Genomic DNA, 26,857 nt, shown 5'->3' on the forward strand with positions numbered 1-26,857 from the left:
TAATTTTACGTTGGTGGATAATTTTATTACAGGACTATACTTTAAATTGATTTCAGACAAATGGAAACAGTGGGTTCTGTTATCAGATCATCAGGCTGGCAATTATGATAATTACTCCTCGACGCCAAGGATGGTATTAAGATTTAGCCAACCCCCAGGGCGAATCCTCCCCCGAACCACTGATGCGCATCGAAATCGGGGTCATTATCCAATTAGCTAACTCTTTCCGAACCCGTATCATCGGTTTATCGCCTCGCCAATTGTTTTTCTCATACTTTTTTCGCTACTTAACTGATGTGACAATTTGTAGCTATTAGCCGGAGGCAGTCACTCAAACAGTCGGTAGATTTGCGGGTTGTTCAGGCATGACACACAAAAAAAAAAAAAAAAAAAAAAAACATTCCATACTGGGGAGTTGGGTTGGGGCTTCAAGAGACGAGAGAGATCACGATCGCATCTCGACACGCAGCTAAAAGTGTAAATCAGCTCGCCTTCCATTATGTCAACAATCCCTTTGTCTGTCCGTATTATTTACATTTGTCAAATCAAATTTGACAGCTGCGGAAAACATAATATCTCAAGTCGGCGACGTCTGCAATTCAGGCCGGTTTTGTATGAGGTTTTGTCTTCTTGTGGGCGAGAAGAGAGGGGAAATGCGGTGGAGATCGGAGCCACCTAGGACCGTCGATACAAACTTGTATCCAGAACTGGATTTATCGGCTTGACTTGACTTTGCCAAACGAACTGAACTGAGCCATGAACCCACGAAGAGTTGGCCAGCATTCGATCAATATGGGCGAAGAATGAGTTATTTTACTTTTAGAACTAAACAGAAAGTAATTTACAAAAGTTATTTAGAAGGTATTTATACACCTAAAACTAAACACATACATTTAGATTTTGATTGAAGTCTCTAAAATTGATTGTTTTACAAAAGCCTCACAGTTGCCTTCAAAAATATTTCTTAGCTCCAGAAAGTGCAGCATTAAGAGTTTTCCCTTTCTAGAACTTATTATCATAGTTATTAGCGCTAAGTGACTTTTATGACTGTTTAGAGACATGGTACTTAACCCTTTTCAAAGGATGTAACAACCCTTAACTAATTTGAATCCTTATCAGGGAATGTTTTCTTCTTGTTTCTGAGGCAACCTCCATTACATGTTTGATGCCTGTTTAATAGGGATTACTTGATATGTTTGGGACTAAGAAAACTCCCTTTAAGCCTGTTGTTGTTTCCTACCCTGATATTTATTTCTGAAGTTTATTGGGTCTACAAATAATGGTTTTTAAAAGATATGATACTCAGACTTGTAAGACATTTTCTAATACAAAAGTATTTCACTTCAAAAAAGAACTCAAATTACAAAAATAAATATAAAATAAATATAAAAGAAATAAAAATATAAATACATTTTGGTTATATATCATTAAAAGCACTTCAAGAAAGCAATATCAAAAACTTAGTAGTTTAGGAAGTAAGAGATAAGATATACCAAGAAAGTATGAAAATAACTACCAATAAATACCTATGAGCAATATCAGCAATTTCTTTGAATCATACTGACTTTTCAATTAATTGAAGAGGTTTCCACTCCGGATTGTTCGATGGTAAGCTGCTAACGGACTTACGACATTGATATGGGCTATGATTCCGGTATACGCTTGGCTTGAGTATTTAGGCAAACGCTACTACATATAAAATGCCAGCTCCATTGTTGTTGTTATTGCCGGCGGAAGAAAGCGGAAGAGGGGATTGTATTTTTTGGATTTTTGGGAATGGCCTGGATGCGGCACTTATCCTTTATTTTCATTGGGGGTTGAACGCACAGTGAACACACTTAACCGATAAATACGCATATAGTGTGTGCTCAGATCCTTTGTGGCCGCCCTGGATATCGTATCCTGGAGTATTGTGGAGTATCGTGGAGTATCCTGGCCTATCTATTGACTGACTAACACGCCAGCTGACTTGGCAGGGGAAAATCGAGTAGATTGAGGTGGAGATGGAAGGTCCTCGCTGTCTCTTCGGCAAAACTGACTGACATCAGCCAGCCCAGCCAACTTCCTTTTGCCTCAGTTTCAGTTTCAGTTTCAGGTTCAGACTTCAGTTACAGCACACGCAATTTTCCATCTATATAAACCCAGTCCAAGTCCAAACCCAAACTCAAACGCAAACTCAAACGCAAACGCATACCCAAACCCCCTGATGATTGCTTTTTGGGGGTGGTTCAGTTCTCATTCGGGCGATTTTCCAACGTGTTGTAATCCCATTTGCAGGATTGCGGATTCAGGAATCAATTACGAATTTAATTTATAAGCAAAGCTCGGTAGGAAATTCAAGAGACGAAGAGAAGTTCTCATTTTCTGACAAGGGTGCGTTTTTGCCTGCAGGTGGGTACAAATTTCCTAGAAAGAGATGCTACTTGTTATAGGACCAAATCGATTTCGATGGAGATTTGGGGAACGACGACTCCTCTCGAGAAACTTGAAGCACTTCATCGAGCCTTTTGATGGCGTCCAAAAAGTTTTGAGCTCGCAGCTGTCAAGTGCATTCGTCACCCCCTCCTCCCCCTCCTCCTCCTCCCCCTCCTCCTCCTCCTTCTACCCCCCCTAAATTTTCTCAAAGATTTCCCGATTTTCCACCCACTGTCTGACAATGCCAGAACTAAAATTCCTTTTAATACTCCTTGTATTTCACGTTTTTTGTTCTGTTCCCTTCAAGTTGGAAACATTGCTGAAATGATTTGGCCGCCGACATAAAAATGAAAGTTGAACGTCTTGGCAGCTGAAACAAACCTCCTCCGCCCCCCACATTTTTTTTTTTTTTTTTTTTTTGAGTGGCTGTGCATAATGTATACAGCAAATTTTTGTCTAACAATTTGGCGCATTTTCACGCGATTTCCCTTCTTTATTTGTTTGTTTGTTGTTCTGGAGGGTTGAGAAAAATAAAACAAAAAATTAGAAAAAAAAAAAACACTTGACAGTTTCCTTTTGCTTTAATTGCTATGCAAATTGTTGGCGGACAAACTGCGAAGGATAAAAGCTTATTCAAAAGGATTCAGCATCCTTGGTTTCATTGTGCGCAAACTAAAGTTACGCCTTGCTGGGGATTTTAATGAAAAGACCTGAGACCTGAACGCGAAAACTTTTCTGGGTGATTTCTTAAGCGGTTTATGTGGGTTCCAATTAAGCAGGTTTGTTTTTGATTTGCTAATTTCATTTCAAGAAAAAGACTACAACTTATAATGGAATAAAACTTAAGTTATCAATAACCAATTACTTTTCATGTTAAAAAAAAACAATTTATATCATAAACTACAGCTTCCAATTTCTTAGGTTACCGAACTTTAGTTTCAACACTTTAAGGGATTCAGCTGCTGTAAGTTTTTCATTTGCAAGATATCGAAAGCCAAATCAATTCAATGATATTTCTTTCCTTCCATTTAATTTTTATTTTCGGTCTCGGATTTTTCTCGGAGTTTTTCTCATTTTCTTTTGACGGGGGGGGAAAGCTCAAACCGAGCGCAACTTTTTATGACAGCATCACTTGGCACTTTCAATACAATATCATAATGGCCAAAAGGAGCTTAGGAAAATATAAAGAAGAAAAAAGAAAAAAAAAATTGGGAGGTTGAGTGTAACTAAAGTGTATTTCTATTCCAGCGTCGACGCCTCGATTTTTGCCATTGTCTAGCCCTCTCGCTCTCGCTCACACCCACAGCAGCACCCACACCCACGCTGTTGCCATCCCTGTCTGTCACTGACTTTTACATTAATGAGCATGTTTTTATTTATAAGTGTTCTTTTCTTCTCCTCAGCCATTCTTTGGCGTTCTTTGTTCGCCCCATGAGCTTTGTTGTAACGCCCTGGTAGTCCCCAATGAAAATTCCCCCGAAAACCCCTCCAATATTTTCCACCCACTGCCCTTTGGCTTGACATTTCACTGGATATTTCTGTTGGTTTCTTTATTTTCGGGCCCTCGGACAACGCTCGATTTCATTTGATGTGCCCGCTGGCGCGTCCATTTGGTCAGATTCATTTAGCTGATTGGTCAGAGGGGTGGTACAAAAAAAAAATAAAAAATAGAGGGACTGTGCAACAACAGCATCCAACAAACACACAATGGCTCCAAAGATACTGCCACAAATTGAAGCACACAATGAAAGAAATTAACTTTTTGTTATAAATACTTCTTGGCTAAGAAATACATTATTAAATAAAATATTCAACCAAAAGATGCTTTCGATAAAAAAATGCGTATTCGATGTTGAACAAATAAATATTTATATGACATTTTGTATCCATAAGTAACACTTAATAAATATTTTAACATCGATATTTTACCGATCAATTTCGCTACATTAAATTTCGATACGCTTCAAATTTTAGCATCTAATTGATAGAAAATCGATAATTTAACAATAAAATTAAAGTTTGATCGTTATATTAACAAAAGCAGCGACATATTTCCTTACTTCAAGTTTCAAAATTTACCATGTTGCTGATAGAATCGATAATTAAAGGATAAAAACGATACATTTCGATATGCACACTTGTGCCTGATTTCTTCTCTACGTTTCATAAATCTCTAGAATATCTTGATTTCGTATATCAAGAGAAAGATACATAAGGCAAAAGAATCGACAATTACGACTACTCAAGCGGCGTTCCATTAGTCAGCACGCAAATCCCTCGACTTGGAGGCCCCGTCTCACTCCGATTTCAACTCCAAGGAGTCCAGTGCAATGTTGTTGTTTACCCATCGCACCTATAAAAGACCCAGAATTGGGGAAAGGGAGGGGCGGTGAGGGGCGGGGCGGGGCAGCAAAGTCCGGAGGGTGTGTTGACCCTTCTCTTTGGAAACTTTGGCATTTTCTTGCGCTTATTCTTGCGGCACATTCACATGCTCTCCCGTCCATTTTAGCCATTGTGTGGCATAATTGCTGAACGCGTCGTCAGGCTGGCGCCTTTTTTATTGCAACGCCCCTTTGGCCAACACCCCACACACATACACACACATACACATACACACACACACACTCGCACTCGCACTCGCAAACTCATACGCCCATACAAATCCAATCCGGCTGGCAAACAAACTTCGGCACACACGCACACAGCCGCAGGTCCTGTAATGAGCTCCTGCCTCAGCTTTTACAGCTTTTCCTTTTTCCGCTGGTCAGTGCATAGCACTCTTCAGGTTGCACTCAGTTATGTTGGGTTGCATTCAGAAGTGCTACCCTCTAAATAGACGATCTAGAGCTGGCACAGCCTCGATAGCAAAGTCGATAGCTTTATTGTTTTCAAAACACTTATGTTTGAACTCTTTTGAGCCCAAAGATTAATGGTCAAACTTGGATTAAAAAAAGCTTAATATAATTATATGTTCTTGAAAATATAAGGACATAGATTTTAACTGATATTTTGGAAAAAGTATCGATATTTCCGATAAATAGAAATTTCTTAAATTGTAATTCACTATAAGTTCAACAAACATTTTTAACTAATGACTAGAATAACACTTCAAGAACTCAATGATCAAGATGGATTCCAAAATTAATATCTTAAGATAATTATACTAGCGATAGCCAATTTTTTTAAGCCAAGACTAACAAAAGTGCAAGAACAAATGTTAGAAACATCGATAGTAAGTGATACTTTGAAAAAGAATTTATATTATCGCCAAATTATCATTATCCGGCTTTTTTTGTATCCAAGACCTAGAGCTCAAAAGATTTTATCAAGTTTCTTATTAAACTTAAACCTTAATTTCAAAGTTTCGCGAGCCCAATTACCGGGTATCGTATGGTTGGAAAACAGCACTAGTGCAATCTCGTTAGTTATTCTTCCTCTATTTTTTTTTTGCGTAAATTCGTCTGCAGCTATGCTCTTTGCATAATAAACGGAAAGTTTGCTTTTTAGCGCATCATAAAAGTTCTGCCAGGTGTCATGTTTTCATTTACACTTTGCTCTCCCGCTTTTGGCCCCCTGATTTTCCCCCGGCTTTCCCTGTTTTTCCGCTTTTCCAGATGCACTGCATGGGGTGCCCGCTGCTGCCGAGTTTTATGAGCGTCATAGAGAGTTTTGTGCGGCTGTTTGTGTTGCCGTTGTTAATGGAATCGTAGTTGGCTTTTGAAAGACTTGACACGAGTCAGACACTTGAAAAGCAAACACACACGCATTCTCGCACACACACACACACTCGCATTCGCATTCGAGGAAATGAATAAATAAATATGTGAATAAAAGTTTTCAAAATGTTTCACCGGAAAAAGCTGGAAGGGAAAGCATAGAAGAAATACCAAGTGCTCGTCTTTTCCAGAGTTCCCCACTTCCATATTCAGTACGAAAATCGATTGACAAAATTTTCATATGATTTATAATTAATTTCAAATGGGTTTTACTAATTTCCCTTGACCAACGATGAGATTTCCTCATCTGTTTAGCCAACTTCGGGTGGGGCCTCGAGAATTGATTTTCCTTAATTGCCCTGCACTCAAATCGAAAGTGGAAAATACTCGTTTAATTAACAGAACTTGCTGGAAATTGCTTTCAAATATTCCTCTTGGTTTATTTATCGATCAAATAAAGTGCAAGCAAATTAAAGTCCGATTTAGATGTTGGTTTCAAGGTATTTGCGTTTATAATCGACAATTTCTTTTAGCTTTGAGTTTATTAGAAAATAAGTTTCATAGTAGGTTTGTAGAAATGTGAAGCAGATTAGAAAAGAGTTTTTAACGGACGGAGTTTAGAAAAAGAAAAGATGGCCAATATTGTCTTTGCAATATTAGCAATATTATTTTATGTTAAATTTGTTACCTAATTTTGTAAATACGAAAACAAATATACAAAAATATAGATAATTGATTTAGGAGAGTTGCAAAAATATTTTCTCAACACATCTTTCGTTCCCTTTTGAGAACTATATTTTCATGAAGACAACAAATATATTATCTTGTTCTCTTTTTCAATGAATTTATACAACAAAAACTAAATTGTTAATAATTAATAACTTAATAAGAAACATTTTAAAATATAATACTTTTAATTTTTCTTTTAAAAAACAACAACAAAAAAACACAATACAATTATTAAAAAAACAGCTACCAAAATCTTTAAGAATAATGAATTTGCATCGGAGAGGGTTTACTGTATCGAAATATTCGTCATCTTGGCTTGTATCTTGGAGTGCTTTACGTTTTTTTTTATGGATGGATATAGCCACTTTTGCCGGGGATCAGATGCCGCTTTGGCATCCTTGACACATCCGCAGATGCCACACACGCACGCACCCACCCAAAAACACACACCCACACACACACACACTTTAGCCCACACTTGGACTTGTGGGTGTCCTTGCATGTGTGTGGGTGTTTGCCTTGTATCTCACATGTCGTAGGTGGCTTTTGGCTTAGAAAACGAAGACAACTTTGCCGTTTGCCCATTGGCAAGCCATCGCCCCGTCTCGCTCTGACCGGCTACTGCCCTCTCTGTCGCACTCACTGTCTCGCCTCTCGGTGAAGACATACAAACATTTCCATTTTCCCACTGAGTGAGAAATTGTCAAGTGTTGGTGTTGGTGTGAATTTTGTGTACTTTGGCCACTCCTTCGCCATCGAGGAGATGGTGTCCCCCGTGTCGCCCCCTTCCCTGCTCCTGGTTTTTCCCATATTCCCCCCTGTTTTTCATCCTCTCTCTCTTTCGCTCCGGGCCACTCCATCTCGCTCGCACACACCACGGACAGGGCCTCCGTGTCTTGGCCAATCGCTTGTGTAAACACTCGAAGCCCAGACATTCCCTACGCCCTCAGAGCTTTTCACACAAAAAGTGTTGGCTGCACACACCATACACCCTCACTTTTCCAGCTCCCCACCCTTCCCCTTCCCCTGCCCCTCTACCTCCCCTCACAACAACCTTTTTACACTTAAATTTAAATGTTAAACTTCGTTCAAGAAAGTCTTATTTGCCATTTAGAAATCGCCAAGATTTCAAATCACTTAAAAATGTATTTCAAAGTATGCTACAATATATTTTTTAAGGAAAAAGAGATGGTTCTTTTTTATAGCCTACTTTTATGTCATTCCTAAAGTGGTTTCAAATCTCTAAAGATTTTTAAGGCATAGCCAATTATCTCTAGCAGTAAGAAACCAGGTTCTTATAAATTATTTTATAAAATCTAAAATAATATATTCAAAATTTGCTACACTATTTTTTGTAGTGTATTCCCCTTTTAGGCGGGCGATTATTCATATTGCAGTTTTGCAGCTGAGCTCCGGAGTTTGCCATCCATTTATCTTGGCCACATTGTTGGTGCTACCAACTCGAATACACCCCCCCTCCCAGAAGCACCACCCCCTCAAACACCCTCCCGATTCCCCCTCACCACCCCCCTCCCCCTGTGAGCTGTACGTTTCGCTTACGGCGCGGCGTGCAAAACGCTTTTGTGTGTTTAATTGCTTGTGAAGAGCGCTTTTCAATGGAAACTGCCAAACAGCGAAAAGAAAGGGGAGGAGAAAGATCCAAAAAGGAGAGTCGAGAAACAAAACAAAAGCAGTGCAGAAAGGCAGAAAGAAACACCGGACCCGGGAAATCGCCATGAGCCGGATGATGGAAAACGTCGGCGGGAAAAATGGAAAATAGGGAAGGTGGATCTTTATAAAAAAAAAAGCAAACAAGTGATTAAAATAAAAAAAAGGAATTCTTATTAAAATATGAGAGTAAGAGGAAGATGTACAAATCCATAAAAGGAGTAATAAGTTTAGTGAGTAATTAAAACGATAAAGAAAGAATAAAAAATATATTTCAGGCGAAAAAGGGCCATAGCATAGAAAAAATAACAATATTGAAAAAAAACTCCCAAAATTTAAGGCAAATTTTCATAAACAGAAACAGAAAAAATAAGACATAATTGCAACATTTTTAACACAAAACATTAATAGTTTAATTTATCAACAGAAAGAAATAACAAATTTTACTAAACATATAACACAATGTCAATCAAATAGTTTAGGATAATCGCTATGAAAAGTTGTTATGAAATAAAATAGAATTCAAACTCACAAATGCCAGCATTGTAAGTCAAAGTTTTTATTGTACATAAACAACTTAGGCCATAATCATCACGTTACTAAATTTCCGCATTGTTTGAATTAGCAAACAAAATTAAAACAAAATACATTTAACACTTTGCCATACTCGAAACTTCACTAATTTCATTTTGTCTTAGCCTACAAGCCAAACAAGAAGTTTATGCCCAAATAAAAGAAACAGGGATAGGCAAGTTTTTGAGTACCTTTAAGCGAAGATTTGGAAACTAAGAAATTTATATATTTCTTTCAATATATTTTATGCTTTTGTTTTATCTCGACTATAAACTACAGAAAACAAATGTATAGAAATAATCGATTGGAAATTAATCAATTAATCGGATTTCGATGAATAAACACTTGACCTTCATAATTGATAAATCTCATGAGAGAAATTAAATAATCTTGTAAAGCTTACAAGATAACTTCTTGGTAATCCTCTTTGGAAACCCAATCCTTATTCCACTTATCAGCGATAAGCAGTAAAAGAAAGTGAAGAAGAAAAGTGAGGGAGGGAGATGGGGAGATGGGTTCGCGAGGGAAATGCACTTTGTTTTTCACACATTGCCCTAACTGATTAACTTTTGTGTTGAGCTGAAATAACAACAACAAGCAGCCAGGATGCAAGGACTATATGCACAGAATGCACACATATACTTGTGCAAAAGCACACACACACACACGCAGGGAGAGCCAGACACACACAGACAGCAGACAAAAGCCGAACAAACAACATCGAAAGTCTGGCTAGCGTGTGTGTGTGTGTGTGTGTGATAGACAGGCGTAAAGTTAATTAAACAATAAATACACACACACAGGCAGACCGACAGACACACACACACATACACACGCAGACGCGTTAAAAATGGCGAAAAACTACGGAATACACTTGGCAGGCTGGCGTGAAATTCAACACAACATAACACACTCAAACACACATACACACACGTTTGCATGTGTGTGCATTGTCTGTTGCACTGTAATTGAGCAATTGCACTGGCCACCCACTCACCACCCACCGACCACGCCCACACCCATCCTGCCGCCCAACCGCCCACAATGACTGGCAATTCACTTGACGCTCCAAAGTAGGCAACACTCATCAGACGAACGCAAAAGGGGGGGCGGCGATGAAAATGGTGGTAAAAGCGGTCGCAAAAATAGGGGGTGTAATACAAAAAGAAAATCCCTTTGATTCGATTTTAACATCTGGAATTTTAATATAATAATATATAATTTTTATATAACATTTACAAGCCCTTTGATGAAGTCTTAATTTTCAAAATAAAATTTGAAAACTTTATGTTCATATTGTTTCACCCAAAATTATTAATTTTAAATACAATAAGTGTAAATGCAACATTTTCTATACATGGAAACATAGTTTCTTAAATCTTATCATTATACTTTGATTTCATGATAAAATTCGTATTAAGTGCACTTTTTTTTTTGGTTGTGTAGCAAAATGGTGTTTGAAAGGGATGCTGTAACTTCTGTTCATGGGAAAATAGAGAGGTTTCAGCACAAATGAAAATTTAGTTTCCTTTTTTCTTGCAGGAGATCTCAACGAAAAAGTTGCAGAAAAGTTCAGAGGGAAAGTGTTTCAAAAAAAAGGGCAAAAGAGGAAGGAACTAAAACTTGATGTTGATTGAAAAAAGGTTGCCATCCTACGAGATTCAAAGTGCATGTCTTCCAAACCAAACTCAGAACAGATGCACTTGGCTGCAGTTAAATATAAAAAGAGCCAAGTTTAACTAATTGGGTAAAAAAATATTACATGTTTCCCTATTGACAAGCGAAATAAATACGCTGACTTGGGTCTTTAAGATTACATACTCTTTTTGAGCTACATTCACAAATTCTTAACTAGGGATTTATTAGCTTTTTGTTCTCAAATGACATGCTAAATATAATTAATAGTAGTAAAGATACATCAAATAAAGTCCTTTGTTTTTCAAAAATAAAGTGTTGCCCAGCTTATTATACAAGCTCAGCTCCCACATTTAAGCCACCTTTAATTGGATTAGTGCAAAACAAAAAAAAGCAAAAAAAACAGCGCTTCAGTAAAAAGCGGGGGTTTTAGCCATAAATTGGCTCTATACATACATATATGTACATATATACATCCGTGGGTGGACATAAATATCTGAGATAAACGAACGCTGGTGGCTTCAATTTCCACGGAAATGGAGGCACAACCAAAGGAACTTATGCGGCACACCCACACACACATGTTAGCTAGCATATTCAAGTATATTCATATATATATATATACTGTTTACATAAGGCTAGACATTTGCTATACCCCCATTTTCCGATGCTCTCTATCTCCTTCCACCCGATATCTGATTTTTCCTCCCCCATTTTTTGGGTGGCTGCCAGTCCAGCCATTGTTTTCCTTTGCCATATATAACATTTAATTTTATGCTAATTTTATCGATTGCCTCAACCGTTGAACGAAGAAAAACAAGCGCAAAATATGTAATATTCCGAATCTTCGCCTGAAGCTATTGCAAATCAGTGTCGAAAGTGGGAGTAACATACTCATAGCATACCATCTAATACAATTAATTACTGAGTTACATCTCGGTTTCGGGTGTTTTTCTTATCAGTATGGATAAAACAAATTTAATCATCGAATTTTAAAGTTAAAATTTTAAAATGTATATATTCTTCTTGGAAAAAACCAGTCTTAAATTACAAATACATATTAAAAAAGAATTGTATATAAATGATCTTAAAACAAATTCTACATTTGATTTGACAATAGATTTTAATTATTTATCAAATAATGAGATTTAATCTCAAGATTTTGCTTCTACTTAAGTGGATACATATCAAGTTTTAAGATTGACTTATAATAAAAAGGTTTAACAATATGGGCCAATCTAATTATTAATATACTGGGATGCCTATTTATAAATTTGAGTTCGTTGAAAAATATAAACATAAAGATATTCAATATATTTTTTTAAAGATGCTCTTATTTTTGATCTGTAACTTTGTATTTCCGTGTAGACCGCTTGAATATAAGGAACATAAAGGATATTCCCACACACTTACATAACGAGCACCCACATACAGACACCCACACCAACGCAAACAGCAGCTTTTCAAAGTGTTAACCCATTCGTCGTCACCTTTTTGCCCCAAACATATTTAGATAATTTAACGCGCGCCGCTCGTAAATTTCCACAAACACACACACACACACACAGCCACTGATAAAGGGAGAAAGGGACTCACACACGAGCACACAGACAGAGAGAAAGATATCCACCTACACAGACGAAAAGCAAACACAGACACAACTAAACCATGTTAAGCAAATAAACGCAAGGGTGGGAAAGAGAAGGGAAGAGAAATGGTTAAAAGAGAGGCAAGATAGCTGAAAAAGACAGTTTTCCTACGATAATTACGAGCTCTTTTACTCATTTTTTTTCAAACACGCACACTCACAAATTTTAATTAGCTACGAAAAAACTTTAAAAAATCACTTAAAAAGAGAGCGAAATGTAGAGAGGGATGCTGTGTAAGTGTAAGAGTAAGCTTTTTACAACACACCTCACACACACACACTAAATCAATTCCTAGAGAGTAGGAGAGAGCGAGAGAGGTAGAGCTCAAAGGCCCTTTGAAAAACGCCGAAAAACTTGAGATTTTCTATAGGCGTTTCGTCATTTTGGTTGGTTGTTTATTAACACCTTTCCACATTTGACTTTCGCCGGCTTTTCACAGCAATTGGATGTGTAATTTTGTGTGGCATTCAAACAAAAGTTGCCACAAATTAACAAAAGAGTTAATACTTATTTGATTTTTAAAAATTTTGGTGAATACAAATTCAAAACATTTATAGTTCAAATTAAATTTACAAAATTGATTAAAATATAATAAAAATAATGTTTTTTAATTTTATTAAAATCTGTTAATCATTAAAATATATAAATTTAAGTTATTTCAATTGTTATTGCTTAAGTAAAGAAATCATCTTAAAAATTAAAAATGTGTAAAAATCAATTACTTTTCCAGTTTAAAATCTCTGAAAATACAAAATAAAAAAGCTTTTTCTTTGTAGATTTTTAAATGTTTGGAGAGAGAATTCTGTAGACCAATTAAACCTGCATTTCCTCTTCGTCCTTTTTCCCTTTCCGCCTCTGTTCTTTCTTCGCACCCACGCCGAAGGAAAACCTGAAAAAAGAGAGCCCAAAAAACCAACCAAAAGCGAAGAAACAAAAAATCGTCGCTACTTTTGCTGTAATTTTTCACACCACGCGCACACACAGATACAAATGTTGTCACCTCATCTTGCATCCCTTTTGCGCAGGAGAGCGAATTAGAGGTTCCATTTTGATTGTGCTCTCCTCTCTGCAAGTGTGTGTGTGTGTGTTTGTGGTTAAACTTGTCACACAAGACGCTTGCCGTCTTTTTCTTGCACACGGTAAAGCCGCCATATTGCCAGCTCGCTCTTTGTCTCCTGTTTCTATGTGTGCGTGCGGATGTGTGTGTGCTTGTACGTGTGACAAAATACATTTGGCTTCTTGGTGTTGGTGACTTGAGCCGGTTGCCTTTTCATTTGCACGCCTTTTGCCATCTCCCTCGCACTCGCTATGTTTGCGCTTTAGCCTTACTTTTGGCGACAACTTTTGTCACACGTCGACGTTGACTGCGACTCCGGCAGAGGCGTCGGCCGAGGCAGCGACGTCAGCCGAGACAGAGGTGAACGTCAGCGTTCGTCACTGCTCTTCTGCTTTTTCGCACTTGCGAATTTCTCGTTTCTACGTTTTAGCCCCCACCCCATTTTCTTTTGCAAATCCCAAATCATTTCATTTACATTTTAGGAACGCATAAAAGCTGCCAAAGCGGCTAACAAGCGTTTAGTTTTTGGCGTGTTAAGGTGACCATGGAGGGGGGATAAGAATAGTGAGGATTGAATAGAGGGGGTTCTAAATGTAGCGATGGTTGGATCAAAATGTACTCAGGAGGGTTAAAATTTAAAGAGGGAGGGTCTAAGATTGGTTTATACATATCTATAGTGTTCTTATATAAATGTGATAAAAGTCAGAGTCTATCACAACAGAACCCCAAATACCCTATATAACTTTAACCATTTTTTTTGTTATCGAGTGGGTAGATTCCTCTGTATAGGAATATGCCATTTTTAGGTTCTTTTAGAACCAAAACTCGCTTGGGGGTTTTATGGATTGTAAAATCAGCTGAAACATTATATACTTCTTCATATTTAACTCCGTTTTTCAACTAAACTTTATTACATTACTTGATGGAATCTTTTAGGAGCTTTTATTGTTTATAAGGTTTGTCAAAAAGGATCAACACAATTTTTTTTACAATTTTGTTTACAAACAAGTTAATTTTTTGTTTTTTTATATAAATTGTATTTGTTTTAACTATAAAAAATATTTTTTTAAGTCAAAAAACAAACTCTACCTATTTTACTCAAGAGATTTGATGTGTATATATTTTACGAGCAGTGTCTTTGATTGTCTGGAGGTCATTGTAGGTCAACTTTTGTGCCTTAAAGTGCTTCTCGCAGCCGCTTTATTTCATCTCTGGCCGGGAAATGCCACCCTCTTTCGGCCCGCCGTATTTATCTCACCACACCCCCTTAGCCACCCACCTCCCCCCGTCGCATTTATCCCACCAAATACCCCCACCCTTCTCCCCCCTCCCCCCATGACAAACATTTGACCATTGAAGCGCATTTTTCGCTTGCGCGTCATTTGTCAACTTGGCCGTTTTTTTTTTTTCATTTTTTCCTTCGTTGCCATTCTGCCGCCCTCCGTGTTACGCCCATTTTTTTTGTCTCATCCCCTTTTGAAGGTTGTGATTTACTGTCCTTTTTCATTTGCCTTTGGATTCTGTTTTACTGTCGGTTCTATTTTCTGACCATTTTTGTTTTATATTACATTTATTTTTATTTTATTTTTTAAAACATTACTTTATTGAGTATCTTCATTGTTCAATCAAATTTTTTCTTCCTGCCTTTATTTGTATATTATTTTGTTGTCTTCTTTTATTGACATTCAAATGTTGTCCAAAGGTCCGTTGACAATTTACATGGGTCCAAAGGCAGCTTTAGTTTCTTGTTGTATCGACATTTCTTAATATTGTTTTATTTATTTAAATCCTAAAGAATTCACTATCTTTTTTTTTCTTTCTAATAGTTAACGTGAACTTTTTGAGTTCTGGCTTTCAAATTGTTTTTTTATCCCTAAATTTTTTTTTTTCTTTATTTTTTTTTTTTTACCTTATTTATTTATTATTCTTATTTTGAGCATTTGTTTTTTTAAGCTAAATATTGTTTCCTCTGTTACTTCTTGAATTCTATTCAATTTTCATTATGTTGTCCTTTATTTGTTAGTTTTAGTTTTATTTAACTATTTATTTGATATATTATCTTCCGTCTGATTTTTCTCCCTTCTGCTTATTTTCCCCCTCTTTTTATCCTCCCCCCCTCCACAACATCTTCTTTTTCTTCCTCTTCTTGTAGTGGTGTCAGCTGGCTTGTTACTTCTAACACGCTTTTTCTGCTTTTGAAGCGACGTCGCTGCTTTCGTTATTTCGTTGGTTGGTGCCATTTCCCATTACACATACACACGCCGCCAAGAACCACTCACACAGATACACTTTCATTCACACTCACACCCTGACACTATCAAACAAACACACCTACACACAGGCGTCAACTCAACACTTTTGGTTCGAGTTTTTGCTTTTCTTATTGGAACTCCCTCTCTCTCTCTCGCCCTCTCACTCACTCCTTTCCCACCTCTCTCTCGCACTTGCACACGCCCTCTGTCCAAAGAAACTCAACACTCTCTCGCTCTCTCGCTCGCACCCTGTCACTAGCCGCAAGCACCCCCTATACGGCCATCTCGTTCTCACGCCCATAAGGGGGACAAAGGAGAGAGCGAGAGAGCGCGAGCGGCGGCAGCGCAGTCGACGTCGCTTGTTTTCGGCGTGTGTGTATTTCCATTCCATTTCCAGTTTCCAGTTTGAATGCGACCGGCGTGTAGTTCGTGTCGTCATCGCCGCTCTGTCGCCTTTGTCGCTTTTGTCGTTTGTCGCCGTCGTTTACCGTTTTGTCGTTTGTCGTCTGCCGCTTTATTCGTCGTTTGTTGCTTTCCCCCCTCGTTCGTCGTGTTTCGGCTCTCTCTTTCACCTCCTAATTCACCGGATTCCCTTTTGTGCTCTTTTTTTTGCGTTCTCCTTTTTGGTAAACAACAAATAAACAACAAGAAAATACCAACAAACAAAACAAAACAACAAACAAACAACTGCAATATGATAAAACTTAAAATTGCCTAGTGAAATTACGAAGAAAAACAAAAGAGAAACAAAAACAAATGTTCATATATTTTCAACGTTTTGCCGTCGCCAAAACAAAAAAGGCAAGCACAAATTGAAAACAAAACATGAAAGTAGGCCACAAAAATGAATGAAAAAACCTAAGAAGAATATAAAAAGGAGCTTAACAAATTTGAAATTCAAGTCAAATTTTCTTAGTCACAATTTTTAGTTATATATAAAAGCTTAAGGTTTCAAAACAAACAATGAGAAATCTGTAAAGTTTTCAGACAAGTCTTGTTGTTTTTTTTAATGCTACATTTATGGAATACATTTGATTTTCGAAAAATAAGGATTTTATTTTTTAAATTTTGGCTTTTAAATATAAAATGTTAAAATCTTAATCTCTATAAATAGCTGATATTTATCCCTAATAGGGTTTAATAATACCTCAAATCGAGGACATAATTTTAAAACATCAGATAATGGCAAATGGATCCAAAGATCAGGCAACAAAGGCTAAACGATTAAGTTAGAAAAACTATAGTTTCAACCCTAAAAAACAGGGCAACCCAAATACTATTTTTATAAAATTCCAAAGTTTAGGCAGCAAACGCTTTAAAAGTCATCAAAACCTTTCAAAATATATAAACAAATAATAAGCGAACTTTAAAATATAAGAATGAAACAACAAAAAGCCGATTCAAAATCTTAAGTAAAACTAACGAAAATCCCAAGCGACAAAACCAATTAAAGATTATATTTACGTTATTTTATAGCTATTAAAGAATTTTTTGAAAACAACAACAAGAAGAAGAAGGATAAGAGAGTGCTAGTGAACAAGTCAACCCCCTCCCCAAAACAAAAAAAAAAAAAAAAATAACAAAATCAAATATACAAACAAGTACCTGTCGAACAAAAGTAAAGAAAACCATCTAAGGACATTCTCGAGAGATCCCTAACACAGAGATCGCCGTGGGAAATCAATTCTGCATGACGCACTCGGTTGTTTGAAACGGTTATGTGATGAGATACGACGTCCAGGAGCTGCTACTTCATCAGTCTGCTGAGGATCCATTCGCTAGATTTGCCAATGGGATGGCATATCATCCATTTCTGCAGCTAACGCAACGACCCACTGACTTCAGCGTATCCTCGCTGTTGACGGCGGGTAGTAATACTAATAATAGTAATAATAGTAACAACAACAGCAGTGGAAACACCAACTCGAACAACAATTCCAACAACACCAATAGTAACACCAACAATCTTGTGGCCGTTTCACCAACGGGTGGTGGTGCGCAGTTATCGCCGCAGAGCAACCACAGCAGCAGCAACACCACCACCACCAGCAACACCAACAACTCTAGTTCCAACAACAACAATAATAATAATAACAACAACAATAATAATAATAATAACAACAACCATACAAATAATAATAATAACACGAATCAAAAACAAGGACACCACTTGAGCACCACCGAAGAAACAACATCGCCAGCTGGGACACCACCACCACCGCCCACAATTGTTGGTGTACCGTCAATACCACCGCCCAACAACAGCAGCAGCAACAACAACACAGCTGCCCATCCGTCGCACCACCCAACAACAACAGCTGCAGCCAGGGAGGCTCATCACTCACCAAATACGGGTGCCGCTGCACCACCCACTGGCGTAACGGGTCTACCGCCACCCACACCGCCGCACCACCTCCAGCAACAACAGCAGCACCAGCAGCAGGCACCACCACCACCACCGCCCTACTTTCCCGCTGCGGCACTGGCCGCTCTAGCTGGCAGTCCGGCCGGACCGCATCCGGGCCTCTATCCCGGCGGTGGCCTACGCTTTCCGCCCCACCACCCCGGTGCCCACCCACACGCCCACCATCTGGGCAGCGCCTACACCACCGCCGAGGACGTCGTCCTTGCCTCGGCCGTCGCCCACCAGCTGCATCCGGCGATGCGACCGCTGCGGGCCCTGCAGCCCGAGGACGACGGGGTCGTCGACGATCCCAAGGTCACGCTGGAGGGCAAGGACCTGTGGGAGAAGTTCCACAAGCTGGGCACCGAAATGGTCATCACCAAGAGCGGCAGGTGAGTTCCACAGTCCATATTCCCTAATGATTCCCAAAGAACTTTTTTTTTTTTGATTCCCTTGGTAAAGTTTCCTTAATGGTAACACAACAGAGTCTTTAGAAATCCGAATATTATGTGCAAAATAGTACAAATTTAGGGTTTAAGAACAAGTAATAATATGGTCCCAAGTTCCCTAAATGGTATCTCAATAGGGTTTTCGGTTTAATGGGTTATGATCAAAATTCACGACATTTTATAGATATGTTCACATTTCGAAAGTTTTCAACATAGAGTGCCTAATGATCCAAGTATGAACTAGTATATAGGATAAATAAAACTCATTCAGTAAAACGTGCCTAAAATATGGTTCAAATTTAAAGAACCCAAATCGATGTGAATGTTGTTCGAAAGAAGTGCCAAAGAAAAAAGGATATAAATTTCAATCGTGTATAATTTTTTATGTATGTAATATACTATTTTATATTTTTAAAACATGATACATATATTTTAAATGCTGCTGCATAAATTTAGTTTTTACAATTTGTAGAAAGTGATTTAAGGCTTACGATTTTTGTTTGAATACCTGGGAAAAAATATTTCCATTGATATGCGTCGCATTCGAAAATTATTTTTATTTTATGAATATTTGTAAAAAAAAATATACGCGCTAAATGGAATAAAAGCTTAGAACCTGTTTCGAAAAATATTTTGAAAGCAACCCGATTTTTGATTGACTTTTAGAGCATTAAAATGGTTAGCTAGCCCGTGGCAAAACAATTTCTTCGTTTAATAGGAGTAATATTTTGTATGCTCCGGCTGCCATATTGGCAAATAAATGTGGGTTTATTCTCGAGCCTTTGGCAATCGAGGCGTTCCCGGGCCGAAGGTCAGGTCACAACCTTTGGCCACTTGAGCACGTGTGGCGACGTCTCAAGCTTCCATTTAGCCGTTAAAAACCGCTCCCAGATTCCACGCCCAGTTGAGCTGAAAGTAGGTGAACAGCAGACGCCCCTGTTCTTCCTTTTTTTTTTTTTTGTATATTATTTTTCCATTTTTCCAGCATGTCATCAGCCTTAAAATCTGAGAATCTCTCCCTCGAGAAGATGATGATGATACAATGATGATTATATGACGACGACAACGTTGACATTCAAGCTGCGTTGGCGCGTGAAAATGCGTTTTGAGCTTCACACCTACTTGAGAAAGTATTCACGGATACGCACACATACTCAAAGTGAGTGTGGAGTGAGTGTGGAGTGAGTGTCAAGTGAGTGCAAGATGTGGCAGCTGTGAATGTGACTGTGAATGCGAGTGCACTCAAAAAAGTCCAAGATAGTGCCCCCCACACACTTGGCAAAAATGCAGTGCTTTAAGGCGGGGATTTTAAAGGGAATCCAAAAAGATTCTTATAGAAATGGACATAATTTAAAATTTTTATTTTTACTAGTATTCTTTTTACAATGCAGGAACAACGTAGAAAAACTAGTAACATCTTTCCTAAAATTCTAGTATTTGTTTTATTGATAAGAACTGTACAGAATTTTATTTGTGTGCCAAATTTTAGATAAGAATAAGTTTAATATAGTTTAAATATTAATTAAATAATGGACAAAAGGGAATCCCTAAATCTGACAAGTTTTTATGCCGTTCAATTGTTGATTGAAATCTAAAAAAAAGGGAATCTTAAATATCAACTAAACAATTGAATACTTTCATAATTATGTAATTAAAAAGGAATGCACATACTTTAGTTAAATGTGGAATGCCAAGAATACAGTTATTAATCTATTACGGAATATAGGAAAATAACTGAGCATTATTTTCTAACCTTATAAATATGCAACATTTTAGTTGCTTTAATTCAGGGTTTTCGTTTCTTAATAATAAAATGCATTGATTCTTAAATAAAAATTTAAGGAAATTAACTATTGACTATAACAACTTCAGTTCCAACAACAACAATTATAACAACAACAACAGCAACAATAATATTACTTATACCGACAACTTCAAAAATGAACTATTAAATTTCTTTATGAGTAGAAGCTGCGTACCAAATAAAAGGTCCCAAGAATTGCGTAGTATTCATTATAATAAATAATACACAGAAATTCCCGTAATTCTCTGTTATATTCCCTTTAATTTTTCTTTCATTTTTACGTTTATTCATTGGCCAGCATGCCAAATTCAATTAGCTTCTGTTGTTGCTTTTTTAAGCTACAAATTGCCTGACGCCTCGACTAAGCTTCTTTGGCCAACGCCTTTGCCGCCCCTTTTCCTATATATGTATATATTCATGTATATATTTATCCATATAGTTTCAATGCCAGTCTGGCGGCATGGGCGTGGCAGCAACACCAATAGAAAGTGCAAATAAGCGCAAAAATAAAATATTTGCAAATAGTTTTGTGTGCTGAAAGTTGCGAATACGTCTGGCCAGGTGTCTAGGGGCTCTTGGCCACGCCCCCACGACCCGCGCCGCCAACTGGCCACGCTTACGCCCCCATCTTTATGCAAGTAGTTGCATTTCGTTGTTGCTGTTGTTGTTGTTGTTGGTTGTTCGCACTTGGCGAAATACACACGCAAAAAAAATACAAAACACAAAACAAAAAACAAAAAACCAAAACATGAAAACTTCAACCGCAAAAACAACAAAACACACACAAAAAAAGTTGATGAAAAATATATTTTTCAAGCTTTTGGATAAGAGGGGGGTTCCTAGCCATATCCTTAAGCTCATTAGCAGTTTGGCGACTTGAAGTGTGAAACTAAACCAAGTGGCCAAGCCATGGGCATACAAAAACAACTCTACAATCCGCTCACTTAAAAAAAAAGCCCAGCCTTGCTTTTTAACTTAGCAAGTTGGTAAAAAGTAGCAACTGATACACTAAAAAAACCAACTTCTGTATCAATTAATTTTGAATATTTAAAGACTTCTTTTTTAAAGACTTTTGTGTATTGTTTTTTTAAAAAATCCAGATGGTTTTCTCTTATAAAAATATTTAGTAAATATAAGTTTTATATCTTTTAATATGAATGGTTATAAAATATATTACATTAGATGCATGGATATGGTAATGCAATTTTTCTCTGTTCTTTCGAGTTCATGACCCTGCAAAAAGGGGCGAGGGAAAAAGGGGGAGTGGCTGGGGGGTTGCCCCAAAGTGTGGCATGCAATTGTTGTAGATGAGGAATGGGAGCAAGAAAGATGGAGAGCAAGAGCGAGAGAGAGTGAGAGAAGTGAGGGGAGAGGAGGGGAGAAAAAAGGGGAACCCCCGAGTGGCTTGTAAAAGTTTTAAGTACTTGTACCTAGCACACATATGGAGATTATGGCTATGTGTAAGTTGCAACTTTTTTGCACGCCACACACTCAGTTGTTGTAGTTGCTGTCGTTGTTGTTGCTGTTGTTGTTGCTGTTGTTGCTGTTGCATGCTTGCGAGACGTGCGAAAAAAAAAAATAAAACAGGCAACAACCAAATGGCAAAACAGCAAACAGAATTATTGTTGCCGCTTCTGTTGCCGCTGCCCCATCATCATCAATGTCAAAATTATTGTTTTTCCTGCCGCCCCCTTGGAAAACACCACCGCCCCTCTATTTCGCCTCTCCATGTGAGTGCCACTTGAATGTTTAGCGAGTGGATTTGCATTCACTTGGCTCGATTCAATCGCTTTTTTGTGCTTCCTATTTTGTGTGTGCGTGTGTGTTTTTTTTTCCGCGAATTCTGTTTCGATTCATTGATGCAATGATTTGGGGTTTCTGCTTTTAGTTTTTTATTCACAAAAATTTGGTTAAAAACTAGGATAACCTGACAAAATCATTTAAAATTTAGATTTTTCTTTATTTCTATTAAGGCGAATAAAACCAAGATACATAAAGAAAACTGTATATTTGAAATTGTCTTACTTTAATTATATAAACACTGAATTTAAATTATACTTAGAAGGCTTCTCGTTCTCCCCATTGAATTCGAAAATTCGTCTCCCTCTTTCACAATTTGTCGCTGGCAATTAAATCGCTGAAGCAAATAGCGTGAAATCTTTCTGCGTTTTGCAGCTTGTTGCTCTGACTTATCAATTAATTGAAATTGCTGTCTAAGCGCAAATAAATAAAGTTTCGTCCCCGCTTTTTCCACACCCCTGAACACTTGGCGAGACACTTTCAGTGCGAAAGTCAGGCAAATAAGATTTGAAATCAAGAACAACAACAAAAAAAAACCCCAGAATATAGACCACAGTAAACCAATGAAAAAATCTATAGAAAAAATGTCAAAAATTATCAAGTGTTGACCCCGAAGTAAGAGGAAGATAGAGAAAAGCAATAAATATAGCCCATAAAGAAAGATGGTGCGAGATTGCTTTGATTTCGCAAGTTTCTAGCTAATTGAAAGTGGCAATTTATAGGATTGAAGCCCCTTTCATAAACTGAATGTATGGCAACTCAATTTAAATTGGGTAGAGTATAAGAGATATTAAATAAAATTCTACTTGCAGTTTTTTTACTGTGTATTTGTCATGCCCCCCTCTAAATTTCTAATTGATGTCAGACTTTGTGCCAGGCATGCGATAATGTGACAGACAAAAATATTTAATGACACGACAAAGGACACACACTATGCCACTTTTCCCCCGGCATTGAATTTTTTTTCCTGGGGTCAACCCCTGGGCAACCGCCTGTCAAAGTTCACTTGTTTAATTTTCATAAATAAAAATTTTCCGTTTCCTCCATATTTATTTATTGTTTTTGTTGTTGTATTTGTTCTCCTTTGCATTTTCGTTTTGGGTAAAAACTCAGCTGACGGCGACAAAACGCAATCAAAGTGCACTGGCCTGGTCCGCCCCCTTACGCCCACCTCCTCCAAGCCGTAGGCTCAATTAAATGGGCGTGTCTGCCTACTATTTTTTTGTTTTTTTTTTTTTTTTTTTTTTTTTTCGTTTTTCCAAGTTTTCCTCTACAAAGTCATTAGCGGGCGGGGGTAAAGAGGTCAATTGGGGGTTGAGGGCGAAATTTTGTTATAGTGTACAACCCTTGAAAGAACACCCCCACCCACCGTTCGCCCATTCACCGATTTTCCCTGCTCCACCATCTTGAAAACGTTTTTCATAATTGTGTTAAAATTGTCGTCCTGCAAAGGGGCTGGTAAAATTATCGATGTGCTAAGTTGACAAATACGCAAAAGGTGAGAAGGGGGGTTCAAAATAAAAAAAAAAATGGAAAGCCCCCTTCTAAATTACACTTAATTTGCTTAGTAACTTGGAAATTTCTTCGGCTCTGCGTTGCAATTTTCCTTCTTTTTTTTCTGTAACCCCTTCTGGTGTAGCTCACACCAACCAAATTCGCTTGACAATTTTCAGTTTGATGAAAAATGCATAATAATTGGCATAGCAATAGATAGTCTCTCTTCACATGGAATATACTTGGACAGTTGTGTATATCCTTGGGGAATCGCATTACATCTTGGAATATTCATGAGTCCGTTGGATAATTTGCGCGTAATTTGATTTCAAATTGATTTCGCCGGCTTGGCAGGATAGAGCTTATGGAAAATCGTTGCAACCGGTAATTGTTTACAAAAATTGTTAGTGGGCAATTTGCTACTTTTATGTGGCTGGTATATAATATAACATGGTTTCCTAAAATATATTTGTAATCCTTAGATTGCAATTGTTTTTTTCTGATCTTTTATTTAAAATTTAGAAAGGTCCAAATTTGCAACCACTTTTATATTAATTAAATACCCATTAATTTCGCAACAGTAAACCCATCATTATCATGGCTTCTATTTTCATAATCCCCGAGTGAAAATGCCTTTAGTTTTCTATGTGATCTGTACAAGACACAGCCATTTCGATCATGGCCGACTGACTGACAACCCTCTATCCTAACCCTCCAAAACGAATGCCTCTCCCTATTTGCGCCTATAAAGTATGTATAAAAAAAACAAACCCGTTTTGATCAAACTACAATCCGCACCACCCAAAAACCGAAAACCAAAATCCAAATCCGAATCCGACGCTGTTAAATTACAATAAAAATGTCATAAAAAATTTGAACAAATTAAAAAGCGACAAGCGTTTGAGGAAAAAGAGAGGCAGAGAGACATTTAAGTGGCGCATTTTGGTGGCTGTTAATTTAAATTGCATTTACGCCCACTTGGAATTAAATGGAAATTAATTTGACGAACACCAAAATTTCAGTTTTCTGCTTTTTTTTTGTTTTCGGTTCGGCTAATTAAGTGAGTGCTTCCGTCGCCGGTAGAAATCCAAACCCCGCTCCTCCCAAAAAAAAGAAAAATAAAGCGCCCACGCAGCGGAAGTTGCAAGTTGGAAGTTGGAAATTGAAGCGCGGCTAGCGGTGCTTTTAACTTGGCTTAATGACGTCTCAGTTTTTGGTCAGAGAACCGCAACTAGCCGAAAATTGATGGTAACAAAATGCCGCTAAATGGTTTCGGTATTAATCGAGAGAATTCCGCTGTTTACACGCTCCGCTTGGCTAATGAGACGTCAGTTTTGGTGGGTTACTGATAAGCCTAATGGGTGAGTGATAATCACTTTTAATGAAAATTCGTTGAGGGAACCCAAGAGGAAATGTGAAATGAAACGCGGTATAATGGAATGAAATGCCAATAAATGCTGAAACCCTTTCAATTCGTAAAGAATATGTGTTTCTTGTCGCGCAGAAACAGTGGAATTGACACACACATTGCGATCGCCAAAAAGGCTTGACAACCACTAGTAACGCCTGGAATTCGAAACAGGCCGCCTTGAATTGCATGGAATGGAATATTTAAACGCATTTGCTGGCTTTCATTTTTTTTTTTTTTTTTTTTTTTCTTATATTCCTCTTTTGCTCCTCGGACAACTTGGAAATGCATAAAGCAAACAACGCAAAATATGACAACCAACAACGACAGCAACAACCCAAAACGATGACGATGATGACGTCCTTTATAATGAACAACATGAGTTCAGAAGAACCCAAAAAAGAAGAAAAGAAAATAAGAAAGAAATACAAAAAAACACAAAATCGAACAGAAAAAGGAGAGACAGCGAACAAAAACAAAAAAAATCGCACAAAGAATGGAGCAGCATATAAAAAAAAACCAAAAAAACTGAATGCCAGGCGAACTTAACAAGGAGAGTGCGAGTGAGAGGACCTGCGAGGCGAGAAAGAGACAGAGCTAGGCGAGGACGAAGACGAAGACGGCGTCTTTTTGGCGCCAGAAAAATAACGACAATGCCTGACGAATGTGCGTGGAGTGCTGGAGTCTGCTCAAAAATCGGGTCGGCAAAAAGGGGAGGGGATCGAGTACAGTCAAGGTCAAAAATATAGGACTTGGGAAACATTTTAAGCCAAATTATAATGCTTCCTGAGGCTTGAATCAGAAACTGAAAACATTTGATTTTTAGAAATAAAGTAATTGACTTTTTCCTGAATTCTTACCCACTGAAACTACATAGATCAGAAACATAACTTAAATGAGATGTTGTTAGAGGTTTTCTTTCTAGTGCTGTTATTAAAAACAAAAATTCATAATTAATGATAGTTATCCTTGAAGCTTTTATTTTGACCGCTGCTGTATTTTCGCCAGTGGGCTTTGTGTGGGACAGAGAACAATGCATTCAAGTTGTTAGCTGGACATGTGTTTGGCATTGGGGCTCACTGAGCAAAAAAAAAAAATCTAAAAAAAAAAAAACAAGAAAAAGCCTCTCTCAAGAGCAGAGAAAGTGATCGAGCAGACGACAAACATAAAGAAGATGAAGAAGCAGCATCACTTCAGCATCAGCAACAACAGCACAAGCAACAGCAAAGACTAAAAGAAATGTCAAAAACAATGAGAACGGTCGAATGAATTTGACAAACATTTCCTAGATGTACGATGGCAGATCAAAGGAAAATCGCCGGCAAAAGCGGCAGCAGCAACAAAGTCAACGACAATCTCTCGCCATCCAGCTCACACACACCGAGCAAATTAGTCAAATTAGCTCTCTCTTTCACACAAAGCAAAAAAAATAAAGCAAACGAAAGCATCCTGTGATCTGGTATCCTAAATTTTTTTTTTATTTTGTCTCACCTTTTTTTTTGTATTTTAATTGGTTCCTTTTAATTCTTTACTACTTTTTTCCCTTTACCGATTTTTCCTTTATAACTAATTTTTTATTCATTACTACTTTGGTTTTTATTATATATTACAGGTTTTTTTGTTTAATAACGGCAGTCTTCATCGTTATTTTAATCTTTAGTTTTCAATCGTTAATAATTTTTTTCTCAATTTTTTTTCGTTACTTCCTTTGGTTAACCTTTTTTTTTACCTATTTGGTTTACCTTTTTCGCCTTGTTTTTTGTCCTCGTGGCAAATTCACGCGTTCGAAGCAAACTTGGCTTGG

At 37.6% G+C, this 26,857-nt stretch overlaps 1 protein-coding gene and 1 long non-coding RNA gene across 8 annotated transcripts in view; one reads left to right on the top strand and one right to left on the bottom strand.

Annotated features, from left to right (window-relative positions):
- Positions 1–26,857, bottom strand: part of LOC121467975 — a 158,304-nt gene that overhangs the window by 27,335 nt on the left and 104,112 nt on the right. The gene's annotated exons all lie outside the window — the stretch shown is intronic.
- The window catches only part of LOC108137111 (optomotor-blind protein), a 65,873-nt gene continuing 55,105 nt past the window's right edge, over positions 16,090–26,857 (top strand). For 5 of the 6 annotated variants that reach the window (XM_017258636.2, XM_041710808.1, XM_017258637.2 and 2 more), the window contains exons 1-2: positions 16,090–16,320; positions 17,171–18,490. In XM_017258636.2, coding sequence (XP_017114125.1) covers positions 17,418–18,490 — 1,073 coding nt within the window. In that variant the 5' untranslated portion in view covers positions 16,090–16,320; positions 17,171–17,417. The remainder of the gene's footprint in view (positions 16,321–17,170; positions 18,491–26,857) is intronic. The other variant, XM_041710811.1, reaches the window with a different exon arrangement.

This window comes from Drosophila elegans, unplaced genomic scaffold (genome assembly GCF_018152505.1).
Source record: "Drosophila elegans isolate 14027-0461.03 unplaced genomic scaffold, ASM1815250v1 contig_149, whole genome shotgun sequence".
Taxonomy (NCBI): domain Eukaryota; kingdom Metazoa; phylum Arthropoda; class Insecta; order Diptera; family Drosophilidae; genus Drosophila; species Drosophila elegans.